The sequence below is a fragment of the Selaginella moellendorffii genome, unplaced genomic scaffold, assembly GCF_000143415.4.
Source record: "Selaginella moellendorffii unplaced genomic scaffold, v1.0 SELMOscaffold_43, whole genome shotgun sequence".
NCBI classification, from domain to species: Eukaryota; Viridiplantae; Streptophyta; class Lycopodiopsida; order Selaginellales; family Selaginellaceae; genus Selaginella; species Selaginella moellendorffii.
Window position 1 is genome coordinate 226,429 of NW_003314304.1, and position 12,275 is coordinate 238,703.

Genomic DNA, 12,275 nt, shown 5'->3' on the forward strand with positions numbered 1-12,275 from the left:
TTCACACCCTTGAAAATTGGTCCCATAGTCTAGTGGTTACGACATTGGACTTTGAATCCAAGAGCCCGAGTTCGAATCTCGGTGGGACCTAATTAAATAACTATAACAAAAGATTATGAATTATATATTAATTTTATGCAATTATAAACTAATCAAATTCACTTAAAACAAATTCATCAACTTTGGTAATTGAGGCAAGAAGGTACAAATATAAAGTCAATAATATTTGGATTTTTGGCTTATCAATCACTAATTGTTTTTAACAGCTTTAGCATTTATCATTATGAGATATGCATGCATTCTTGCATTGATCATAGTTGTTAAAAAATTTGAGCTCTCTTTGTCAACAGATAATTATTCTAATCGAGTTTTAATTCACTGCTTTGATGACTTCCATGCTGTAACATCACAGCAGGATTATAATAGATGTAGTAATGAAGTCTGGACCCAATTTGTTGGAAGTGGGTTTCGCTCTGGTCGTTACATGTCTCAATTTGGTATATTTACTATAATTTTAGAGATTGGGTTTTACCATACTTCTCTTAGTACTGATTTTAACCAAGCTTTATTAGACATTTGGGATATTTGTCTTGCTCACTTTGATCCAGGAGGTATTGTTACTCTTGAGGATGGGTCTATGAGATTAACAATGAGATCTAGAAGACGATCCAATGCAAGTAATTAATAGAGAAATGACTTCCACTATAAATTAATTTAGATATATTGACCTCAATATCTAATTCATTAACCAAGAGCTACAGACATTATATGGTGTGTTGCATACCTGATTTTGGTGTTGAAAAGTGGTTTTTTGCCACTATGGAAAAGAAATATTGCCCTTATGAAAACATCAAGACAAACTAGCCACTTGGGCAATAAAAGGCTCTATAAACCTCATGTATGAGTGGAATAAAGAATGGTGGCATGAGCTTAAAATTTAGGATTGAACCTAGAATTGGTAAGATCCATTTGATGATTAGCCAATAGAAATGAATTAAGTATTACAATAATGTTGACATTACTATTCAACAATCAACCCTATAGTTATTTGGATTTTCTGGGATATCATCATACCACCAATAGGTATGTAAGACTTTTGTTACCTACCACTGCACTGGTTGGAAGCTGACACATCCCCACAAGTAACAACTTTGTTAGCAATGTGATTTTGGCTAAATGGAGGATGTTTATCATACTCTTCCAATATAGCATTTACAGGACCGAACCACCCTCCCATGATAAGCATGTATGCTAACCAAGGCTAGAGGGAGAGTGAGAGGGAACAAATACATTCATTTATATAGATAGAATCTATATATATATATATATATATATATATATATATATAGATAATCCCTACATCCAATGCTAGGTAGTTAGCAAAACCACCCTCTCTAACTTGTTAACAAACTAGTCTATGATTTCATAATACAACTCAATCGCATCTCACAATGATCACTACTCTATTTTGTTGATCCCTAGTTGCCTAAAGTAAAACAACATAGATTTTAAATAATCAAAATTCCTCAATGCGAAACACATAAAAGCACTTCACTCTAAGTTCTAACTTTTCTAATAGAGGCTACTTCTAAGTTACAGCTTGAGAACACCTTTTGTGTGGAAGTGTAAATCTTAATTTTATGTAAGAAAAGAAGAAATAGCTTCTTACACCAACTCTTAAATGTATGTTCAAAGGCAACCTTTATATGCATGAAGAGTTGAACGTATGTTCAAAGGCAACCTCTATGTGCATGAATGAAACAAGGAAAAAATTTAACTTTTTGATTGTCAAACTTAAGGTCAACAACTAAAGAGAACAATTTAAGAAATACTTTATTAAATTTTAAATAATAAAAGGGTAAGTGTATAAGAATCTTGGGCTATTAAAGTGAAAATTATTCAACTTAGTAGTGACCTACATTAGTTTTTGAGTTTACAAATACACTTATTGAAAAATCAAATTAAATAGTACAATTATACAGTTCAGAAGTACAAGAAAAGTCTTTAAAGTGATCATTATTTATTATTTATTTATCATCATTATTAAAGTGATCATTATTTAAAGTGATCAAATTTAGACTTGTATAAATTAAGTTTTAAGTCCTGTATAAATTAAGTTTTCATATAAATAAGCTTAAATCACGTCCTTCAAGGATTACATTTCTAGGTATTTTTACAGTTCAATAACAAGTTGGATAACAGTGTTTTACAGTTACTGTTATCGGAACAGTTTTTTATTTAACATTTATTAACTTGTGATTGTATATTTAAAATTTTGAAAAATAAAAAGGAAAATATGCAAAGATTAACCCTTAAAAAGCTTAACCTTTAAACTATAAATTTATAAATATATCACTAGAATCAATAAAAAAATCTAAGCTTACTACATCTGCCTCACATTTCCTACAGGCTATTTCTAAACCCTAAATCTCTAAATTTTATTTTATTGAGGCACAACATAGTACATTTATAGAAGATAATTTATATGTAATAAACATGATTACAATTAATAGTATATACTTATTATAAAATGGAAGATTTCGGTCAATAAAAGGTAGAAAGTAACACTGGCACATCATTTATAGCTTGTTGCTAAATTTCACACATTCAATGTATTTGACAAGATGATATAATTTGCTGCATTATCCTCAAAGTTGAGCAACTCTATAAATGCTCTTTGTGCTATATCCACATTCTTCCACTTCTTACATGCATCCATCACTAAGATCCAAGTCACAGCGTCGGCCTTGCATGGCATTGCTTGTAGCACCTCCACAGCCTGGCCAACTTTGTTGGCTCTACAAAGCATGTCCGCCATGCAGTGATAGTGCTCGACGCTGGGAACTATTCCAAACTTCGAGGAGCTCATCCAGCTAAAAATCTCCCGTCCCTTATCCACGAGACCGGCATGACTACAAGCAGTAAGAATCGACAGGAATGTTATGGAATCCGGCTTAAACCCCTCATCCAGCATCTTGTCAAAGAGATCAAACACCGTTTTGGAGGTCCCTTGGAGGCTATACCCTGCTATCAGCGCGGTCCAAGTTGAAACTTTGGTTTCCTTGATGGAGCAAAAGATCTGCTCGGCTTCTACCATGGTTCCACACTTGACGTAAAAATCCACGAGCTGAGTCGCGATGGCTGGATCGTCCTCGAGGCCACACTGGCAAACTTCCGCGTGGAGTGCTTTCCCTGTCCTTAGCTCTCCAGTGTTCTTGGAAGCCTTTAGACCCGTGAGAAACGTCCACGAGCTCCGTGCCAAGCAACCCCCGGATCTCATTTGAGCAATCAGCTCCAAGGCCTTGCCTCCCTGCTCATTTTCGCAGTAGCCGGAGATTAATCCCATCCAGAGCACTGGACTGCGAACTCCGCATCGATCAAAAGCTCGTTGTGAGTCGGCCATGCTTCCACATCTTGCGTAAATCTCCACCAGGCTGCTCGCAAAGTAGGCATTCTCGCAGTCATGACGCTTCTCAGCAGCTCGAGAGTGAAGAGCCATCGCCATTTCCAGTGACTTCATCCTTACTTTGATCTCTGGACCATCACCACCTTTTAAGACCTTTGCGTCTTCGTCCATTGCGAGAGCCGCGCACGCCTTGACTGCTGCAGAGAACGTCCACGAATCCGGGATGCAAGACGCTTCGGACTGGGCCATCAGGAGCTCAAACAGTTGGAGCGCCAGTCTACCGCCGCCAGGAGTTTCTGCATAGCCACTGATCAACGAGTTCCACTGGAAAATGCTATGGAGCTTTGTGCTGTCGAAGATCCAGCGAGCCATCTCAATACAGCCACACTTTGTATACGCATCGATCAAGCTGCTCGCCAAGTAAACACCCCATGAAGAACCAGAGCACTTTGCGTGAGAGTGAATGGCCATCGTCTTCTCCAGAGAGCCAAGCTTCACGAGTCGAGCACCGTCCTCAGTTTTGGTTGCTTCTTCTCTCGCCGCAAGACCGCTGCAAGCCTTCAGTGCCGCGACGTAAGTGTAAGAGTTCGCTCGAAAGCCTTCGAAGAGCATGGAGGAGAAAAACTCCAAGGCTAAGTCACACTGCCCGTTCTCGGCATAGCCATTCACCAAAGCCGTCCAAGAAACTAAGCTGTGCTGCGATACCCCATCGAAGCATCGCCGAGCATCAGTCACGAGGCCACAGCTCGCGTACATGTCGATCAAACAGGCCTGGAGGAAGGGATCCAAGTTGAGCTTCGCTTGTAGAGCCTGCGAATGGATAGCCATGCCTTTCTCGAGCGACACGACTTTGAGTGAGAATCCATCCAGCTTGAGAAACTCCTCCTCTGTAGCGCGTCTACTGCAGGCCTTGAGTGCCGAGACAAAGGATCGAGCGTCTGGCGAGCAGCATTCCTTGTTCTTGGAGCCGATTTTCATGGCTTCAAACAGCTCCAGAGCTCGATCATACTGTCCATTCTCCACATAGCCCTGTATCATGGAGTTCCACGCCACCACGTTGAGCTTGGAGCAAATCTGGTCGCTTGCAAAGATGTTCTCGGCACCTCTCATGTCGCCACACTTCGCGTACATGTCGATCAAGCTGCTCACAACGTAGTTCTCACATAAAAACCGGCTCTTGAGTGCGTGAGAATGGACAGCCATACCTTTCTCCAGAGACACCACTTTGATATTCGCGGAAAACCTGGATGATTCATCGTGAATTTCCTCCTCCAGCGCAAGACTGGCACAAGCTTTCAGTGCTGCGACGTAAGTTCGAGCATCTGGAACAAACCCTTCAGAGAGCATCGCCACAAACATCTCCAAGGAGGAATTGCCCTCTCCGTTTCGAGCATACGCAAGCATTACAATGTTCCAAGACACGAGGTCTCGTGTTCTTGCCATGGAAAACACCCGGTTGGCATCAAACAGGGAGCCACACTTCACGTACATATCAAGGAGGGCATTCTGCACGAAAATGGACTGGAAATGGTCGTTGTTGAGCTGCGAGTGTATTGCCATACCTCTTTCCAGCATCCGGGCTTTTGCTCCATCTCGAGCTGCGAGGCTGCTACAAGATTTAAGAGCAGCGACCAGACTCCATGAATTACTCTCTCCGTTCTTGAATTCCATGCCCTATTCCATTTCTGTTTTGTTAATATTTGAAAAAAATGTTGATTCAGAATAATTATCTGCAATAATTTTTAGCAAAAAAGATATGAAGATGCCAGGCAGAGAAACAAGCGGCTAGTGGATTTATACAATCACTATTGTCTTTATTGAATATGACAAGTGATATTATTGTTTTGTTATAAATATTTGTGTGAGAATTGTTATAGTATATATCAATATGAGGTACATATGCATTCTTACTTTGATCCTAGTTGTTACAAATATTGAGCTCTCTTCAGCACCAGACAGCTATTCTACTTATGTTTTAATTGACTGCTTTGATGAGTTCCATGTTATAACACCTCAAGAGCATTATACTAGATGTGGTGCTCAAGTCTGGACCCAATTTGCTAGAGGTGGGTATAACTCGGGCCGTTATATGGCTCAATTCGGTGTATTTACAGTAATTTTAGAGGTTGGATTTTTCCATGATGCAATTGCTAGTGATTTTAGGCAAGCTTTATCTGATATCTGGAATGAATGTCTTGCTCACCATGAGGCCGGAGGTTTGGTTAGTGTTGGGGACGGGTCTATGAGCTTAATAATGACTTATAGAAGACGCCCAAACTATTAACCTTCTAAAAATTAAGTTAGCTTCTAATTATTTGCATGATAGCTTTGACAATTTGATCATGCCCATTTGAAATGCTAATTGTTCAGAATTCTTGCAAAACTTTCACCAATGCTGTGCTTTGCACTACTTGAAACTGGTGGATCTCCAATGTAGAGATCAAAGAATGCTCCTGTCAAGAACGTGTATGGACAAGTTTAACAAAATGGAAAGGGTCTTACTGCATAAGTTCTCGCTGAAGATAGTTCCTACACGACGACCATCAACTACAGCTTGTAATCTTCCCCCTGGTTGCCAGTGAATATCAATCACAGTCCCCTGTGAAACCCACACAATGTAAGAAGAGCCATCCGTCTCGAAACTGTCTACCTTGTGGATTTTGAGATCCCCGGAGAGGTAAGAACAGAAGATCTGGAGCCCCTCGTCATCTTCAGCTCCTTTGATCTGATTCACGTATTATTGAGCTTTGTCATGAGACGGGAAAGCAAACATGAAATTACCTTTCTTAAGCGATTTCTCAAGGAGACTTGGAAAGCACTAGAAACGAAAATCGCGAGTTATGTGGAACCCGAAGAAAAACGAACGCACCTTCTCACTAAATCCACAGTCAGGCCTTTGTAGAGAACCACCATTCGCACTGTTAAGCTCACTTCATGCCTAAAAACATCTGTCAATAAAAGAGGCTTCAAAAGGTGAAGTGAATCCCTCACCTGAGAAGATCATCGTAGAACTCGGATCGAAACTTGAGATCACTAGGAGATACTCCAGCATACTTTGTTCCAAGCTGCGCACGCAGTGATTCAGGATGCACATCTGCTTACTCGAGAAAAAATTTCAAAACGAGACCTTTCAAACAAAGCAGACAGCTTACACATGCCAAACGCGTAGAGATTTATCGACTTTATCTTCATCAGTTGTCTGCACCGCACTCCAACCCCGCCAAGCACCTGCATGATCAAACGTAAGATGCCGGGAATTCTCTCGAGACGACTGAAGTCACGGCAATCGACGTAAGAAATCACAGACTTACCTACAAAATGCTAACCTGAGAGAGTTGTAAGCCGTTTCCTTCGAGACCAAGTAGATGGAGCGGGAACTGAACACCGCTATGAGGTTCCACCACCGTCTTTGTAAGATCGCTCGTCCAATCCTGGGAGGCAGTATCACTCTCCATCGTTATCTCTGTCACTGGAGCCTTGAGAGTAAGCGCAGCTTCGCAAGGTGGCCTGTGAGAGAAAACCAGCAACGAAAGAATTAAAGAATAGAAGAGGTAAACTTACGGAACGATCAGAGGCGGCCAGATCGCTGCCGCAAGGATCAAAACAACCGGAGGAACACTGCTGCATTTCTTGTCCTCGGCACCCCACATTCTCATCCACATCACTGAAGAAGCTCTGGAAAAGCTTTCCCCAACGCTGGGAATGCGAACTTGGCGGCATTTACCCCGCCTCTGCGTCCTATCACTCGAGAGCGTCGAGGAAGAGGCGCCATTGCTCTTGATCGACAGCAAAAGTCCTCCCAGGAGCGTCCCTACGATGGAATTGAGCGTGAATACCTGCGGCCGAGGAGGAATCGCTGCTCGCGCCGCCCAATCGCACACCGCGGACCAGCCGGCATCCATGGCCAGGAAATCCCTAACCCTAGACCCTATTTTAGAGGGCTCATCTCCAAGAACGCTGGACGCTGGAAGAGAATACCGATGCATCGCTATTTCGAAGCATATTCGTCTTGGGAGAATATTCACAGCCGTACGCACACGTGTTTTACCGTACAAGAGGGTTCAGGGCTTAGGGTTCTAGCGGATAGATTTTAAGAGAGAAATGCGAGGCGTTCCAGACGGGCGCCTCATTATGGATAGCGGCATCGGGGCGCTCGTCCAGCGCCGAGCGATCACGGCGCGCAATCGCTTCGTCTCCTCGCCAGCAATGCGATTCCCAGGAGGAAGGCTGGGGGCGCTCAATGGTCGCTTCTTTGGCCAATTGCCCACTGCTTCCGCCCTGGATTTATCGCTTCGGATCGCCGGGCGCCCGGGGCTTTACGAGCTGTGTCGGCACAGATGGAAAGAAAGGCAGCGGCTACCGGCGATGGTGGAGCTGCGGTCGCTGTGCACAACGATAGAACACTCTTGGTGGAGCTTCACAAGGAGGCGTCCGAGTCTTATCTCTCCTATGCGATGTCCGTTATTGTTGGAAGAGCTCTTCCGGATGTGCGCGATGGTCTCAAGCCTGTGCATCGCCGAATACTGTAAGTCCTTCATGAGCTGTTCTTTCTTTTTTCTCCCAGATCTTGATCGTGTACTTGTTATAGTTACGCTATGAACGAGCTGGGTTTAGCGTCCAAGAAACCTCATAGGAAGTGTGCTCGTGTTGTTGGCGAGGTAAGGCTCTCTTCGTTTCTTCTCTACGTTCTTAAAAAGCTGTTTGTTTGTTCCAACTAGGTGCTTGGAAAGTTTCATCCGCATGGGGACACAGCCGTGTATGATGCCTTAGTTCGCCTTGCCCAGGCAAGCTATACACTTTTCTCATCTTCCTTTATAGTTTGACGTGGAAAAACGTTTTTCGTGTCGCAGAGTTTTTCGCTGCGGTCACCTCTTATCAGTGGTCACGGGAACTTTGGCTCGCTGGACGGTGACCCTGCGGCTGCAATGAGATACACCGAGTGTAGGCTTCATGTAAGTTTTGATTTGCCTGTAGCCAGTACGACGTAAGTTTTCTTTTCTCTTTTCAGCCGCTTTCAGAAGCAATGCTTCTTGCCGACCTTGATCTGGATACCGTAAGTGCGAGTCATGTTGTGGCCTACCGTGACCTGACTTACTCCACGCCAGGTCGATTTTATTCCAAACTTCGACGGATCACAAAAGGAGCCGGTAGTCATGCCTGCCAGACTTCCCAACGTTCTTATCAATGGTGCTTCCGGAATAGCCGTGAGTATGGTTCTTCCAAGGGTGACAAATAATTACCTTGACTTGCAGGTTGGCATGGCTACCAATATACCTCCGCACAACCTCTCCGAAGTTGTGGACGCACTTTGCGCTTTGATAAAGAATCCTAATGCAACTGTATGTAGAGTTTCGATTCGGTTTGTGAGAACGGATTAACAACATCATGATTTTTACAGGTCGAAGAACTGATGGAACATCTGCCTGGCCCAGATTTCCCGACCGGAGGACAAATTTTGGGGATATCGGGGTAAAGCTGGCCTCTTTCCTTCGGCTTTACAAGCTATAGTAACTCGCAGGATAGCGGACGCTTTTAGAACAGGCCGCGGAACGATTACAGTTAGAGGCAAAGCAGATTTCGAGGAGCTGGAAGGAAAAATTTCTCGCTCAGCTATCGTTATTACTGAGGTTCGATTTGCTATACCTGAATCGGATGATGATTCTAGATTTGGCCTTTGTTTTACAGATTCCGTATGGTACAAACAAGTCTACTTTGGTTGCTAAGATTGCCGAACTCGTTAACAGTAAGGTGCGTGTCAGGCGTTTCACACGGTATTATATATTCCCCTGTGCAGATGCTAGAAGGTGTAAGCGACATCAGAGATGAAAGTGACCGAGCAGGAATGCGGATTGTCGTCGAGGTAATTGTGATAAAATGGCTTGACATTCTTTGAGCTGGCTGTTCTCTATATATGCATGCAGCTCAAAAGAGGCGCTGTGGCAGCTGTTGTTCTGAATAACCTGTACAAGCATACAGCCCTGCAGTCTCGTTTTAGCTACAACCTAGTTGGGTATGTATGTTCCTAGTGTGCATTGTGCAACGTACTGATCCCACATGTCTTTGTTGTGTCAGCATTCTTAACAAGGAGCCGGAGGTGTTCAGTATCAAGAGACTGCTGGAGGTAAGTTTTCCCGGTTGTATTTCGGAAGTCTGAGTCGCTTTTTGTGGCAGATATTTCTGGATTTTAGGTGTTCAGTAGTCCAGAGGCGAGCTCAGTGCGAACTTACACGTGCTGAAGCAAGGGATCACTTGTTGGAGGTATAGCTTGCGACATGGTTTCAGGCGCTCACGTAATTTTTTTGCAGGGTTTTTTGAAAGGATTGGACAAGCTGGACGATGTTGTGAAAGTGTTAAAGAGTGCCAAGGATTCTGCGAGTGCAATGCAGGCATTGCAGAAAGGTTAGCATGTTAGTTAAGTATGCAAATCCTTATTACTGTTACTGTGTTGCAGATTTCGGACTATCTGCAGCCCAGGCCGAAGCCCTTTTAGGAATGCCGCTACGGCGTATAACCAGTTTAGAGGTTAGTGAACCACGTCGTGCTACAATCACATTGGTGATTTACTTATTTTTTTGGTTTTGCAGCGAAATAAGATACTCGAGGAACATAATAGTCTTCTTGCGCAGGCCTCCGACTTGCGTGAGTTGCTCTCAAACAAACAGCGCGTTTTAAAGGTGAGGATTTCTCCTCAAAGTCTGCTGCGTAACTATTTCAGCGTGTACTTCATCTGCCTTTAGGTGGTTGAAAAAGAAGCTTTGGCTTTGAAGAACGAGTTTGGAAGTCCACGTCGGACTGTGCTCGAGGAGTATGGCGATGGTCGAATAGATAACATTGATGTGATACCAAACAACGAGAGTTTCCTGGTATTTCACTTTCAAGCAGCAGTTCTCTGTTTAACCTCTCTCCTTGCGCCAGACTCTCAGCGAGAAGGGTTACATCAAGAGGATGCAGCCCGACACCTTTTTAGCACAAAGGCGTGGGACAACAGGCAAGTCCGGGGCCAAGATGAAAAGCAACGATGGCATGGTGGATTCATTTATGTGCAGGAATCACGACCACGTTCTCGTATTCAGGTGAACCTTACTACGCTGCTGCCGTCTTTGTGGACTAAAACGGACTGTTTTGTAGCGAGCGGGGAGTTGTATACTCCTTTCGTGCCTACCAAGTCCCTGAATGCTCAAGGACCTCTACTGGTGTTCCCATCATTCAGGTTCATTGTTCATGCGGTGCTATGCATGAAAGTTCTCTTTTCTTGCTTTCGTAGGTGCTCTCCATCCCGGCGGGAGAACGAATTACTTCTATCTTCCCACTCAGCGAGTTCCGAGAGGACCATTTTCTGGTCATGCTCACTTCCAAAGGTTACATCAAACGAACGGAACTACCAGCTTTCTCATCCATTCGACCCCAAGGCATTGTGGCCATTCAGCTGGTGCGCTGTCAAGATCAATTGATTTCGTTTCTTCCATTTTTACGAAGGTTCTTCTGGCTTGCAGATGGAGGGAGACGAGCTTAAATGGGTGCGACTGGCCACCCAATCTGACAGGATATTCATTGGCTCTCGGAATGGGATGGCTATGCAGGCTCCTTGTGAGGTACCAACGGAAGTAATCTCTCCACGCAGCTTGCTAAGTGTGCCGTTTCTATCTAGTTTCGTTCCATGCGAAGGGGAGCTCGTGGTCTAAGGGCCATGCGCATCAAAGAAGGTGACGAGATTGCTGCTATCGACATTGTTCCTGGATCTGTATGGAAAGAGAGGTAGGCTAAAGCCCGACTTTGCTTTGTACTCACGTTTTATGCAATAGGAGCAAAGCAAGCGAAGCTCCTTGGTTGCTCTTCGTCTCTGAAAACGGGATGGCGAAGCGAGTCCCTATAACTTCCTTCCCTCGGCACGGCTTGAACAAAGTTGGGGTTATCGGATGCAAGGTATGCATGGTGTTGGAAATGAAATCAACGAGCATATCATTGTGTTTTGTTTCGCAGTTCGTTCCCGGGGACCGGCTCGCATCCATGTTTGTCGTGGGAACGTCAGTTTCAGGTGGGCACAATTTCTATTCTTGTTGCGTGATAACTGGCAACAATTTGGGCAGATGGAGAAAGCAACGAAGAAATCGTAGTCGGGACCCAGGGAGGGATCTTCAACCGGTTCAAAGTTCGCGAGATCAGTATCAAGTCGCGGATGGGAAGGTGCTTTTCTTTCGTTTCCTGCAAGCTTTTGTTTGATGGTCTGTGGTTGTCTCTCCAGGGGCATCAAGCTGATGAAACTAGATGTGGACGACAAGGTGAAATCGGTCTCTGTGGTTGCAGCGTCGGATTCTCCCGCTCACGACGAACCACCATCCGATTCATCCCAGGAATCGTAGAAGAACACGGCCATTACGTACAGGGCTTACTTTTGTATAGCAAAAATTTTGGTACGGACTTTATAAGACGGGTATATTCTCTCTTTCCTCCTCCGTGTGCTATGGCGGATACCATGAACAAGGAGGTGAGTGGCGGCGTTTGTTTCTCGTTTTAGGGCTGGTCGATCCTGTGTGTAGGCTGTTGTGGAGCTCCAGGCCAAGCTGGTGGATGCCACAGCCAAGCTCAAGCAGGTACTATCGATCGATCGCTTTGACCTAAGTTTTTTCTTGTGTTTCTTGTTGTGAAGGTCCAAATGCAAATGCGGACCAAAGAAACCGAGAAGAAGCGCGCTCTGTTGACACTAGACGAGATCAACTACCTAGACGATGATACACACACTTACAAATCAGTCGGTAAATTTTCGCATGTTGTTTTCTTCGTCCCTTAGTTTTTTTTCTTTCTTCAGGCAAAGCGTGAGTTCATAGTTTTACAGCATCTTTTCTTTTGTTTTGGGATGGATGATTTTTTG

At 44.0% G+C, this 12,275-nt stretch overlaps 3 protein-coding genes and 1 non-coding gene across 6 annotated transcripts; 2 read left to right on the forward strand and 2 right to left on the reverse strand.

Moving 5' to 3' along the window:
• The first annotated feature begins 18 nt into the window (after window positions 1-18).
• On the forward strand, window positions 19-90 carry TRNAQ-UUG. Its single transcript has one exon. It is a non-coding gene; the product is annotated as a tRNA-Gln (tRNA).
• Window positions 91-2,506: 2,416 nt separating this feature from the next.
• On the reverse strand, window positions 2,507-5,053 carry LOC112349902 (pentatricopeptide repeat-containing protein At5g27110-like). 3 transcript variants are annotated; one of them, XM_024685149.1, is made up of 2 exons: window positions 4,969-5,053; window positions 2,507-4,912 (listed from the first exon to the last, which is right to left on the reverse strand). In XM_024685149.1, the coding sequence occupies exons 1-2, from the start codon at window positions 4,996-4,998 to the stop codon at window positions 2,600-2,602; spliced, it is 2,343 nt and encodes a 780-aa protein (XP_024540917.1). In that variant the 5' UTR covers window positions 4,999-5,053; the 3' UTR covers window positions 2,507-2,599. The 3 variants fall into 3 exon arrangements, with proteins under 3 accessions (XP_024540917.1, XP_024540916.1, XP_024540918.1); XM_024685148.1 differs by having other exon boundaries at window positions 2,507-4,927; XM_024685150.1 differs by having other exon boundaries at window positions 2,507-4,547; window positions 4,612-5,053.
• A 633-nt stretch (window positions 5,054-5,686) lies between these two features.
• On the reverse strand, window positions 5,687-7,356 carry LOC9647057 (fatty-acid-binding protein 2). Its single transcript, XM_024685154.1, has 9 exons — window positions 6,968-7,356; window positions 6,733-6,913; window positions 6,559-6,634; window positions 6,398-6,500; window positions 6,276-6,344; window positions 6,188-6,224; window positions 6,057-6,131; window positions 5,909-6,005; window positions 5,687-5,859 (listed from the first exon to the last, which is right to left on the reverse strand). The coding sequence occupies exons 1-9, from the start codon at window positions 7,306-7,308 to the stop codon at window positions 5,765-5,767; spliced, it is 1,074 nt and encodes a 357-aa protein (XP_024540922.1). The 5' UTR covers window positions 7,309-7,356; the 3' UTR covers window positions 5,687-5,764.
• A 381-nt stretch (window positions 7,357-7,737) lies between these two features.
• On the forward strand, window positions 7,738-11,849 carry LOC9647058 (DNA gyrase subunit A, chloroplastic/mitochondrial). Its single transcript, XM_024685090.1, has 27 exons — window positions 7,738-7,931; window positions 7,995-8,064; window positions 8,125-8,190; window positions 8,257-8,358; window positions 8,415-8,459; window positions 8,512-8,610; window positions 8,659-8,745; window positions 8,805-8,875; window positions 8,925-9,033; window positions 9,092-9,154; window positions 9,201-9,266; window positions 9,328-9,416; window positions 9,479-9,527; window positions 9,578-9,664; window positions 9,712-9,805; window positions 9,858-9,928; window positions 9,991-10,080; window positions 10,144-10,269; window positions 10,322-10,479; window positions 10,535-10,616; window positions 10,671-10,835; window positions 10,900-10,998; window positions 11,055-11,161; window positions 11,209-11,329; window positions 11,387-11,441; window positions 11,494-11,590; window positions 11,649-11,849. Exons 1-27 carry the CDS (start codon window positions 7,744-7,746, stop codon window positions 11,764-11,766), a joined length of 2,574 nt encoding a protein of 857 aa, XP_024540858.1. The 5' UTR covers window positions 7,738-7,743; the 3' UTR covers window positions 11,767-11,849.
• Window positions 11,850-12,275: the final 426 nt, after the last annotated feature.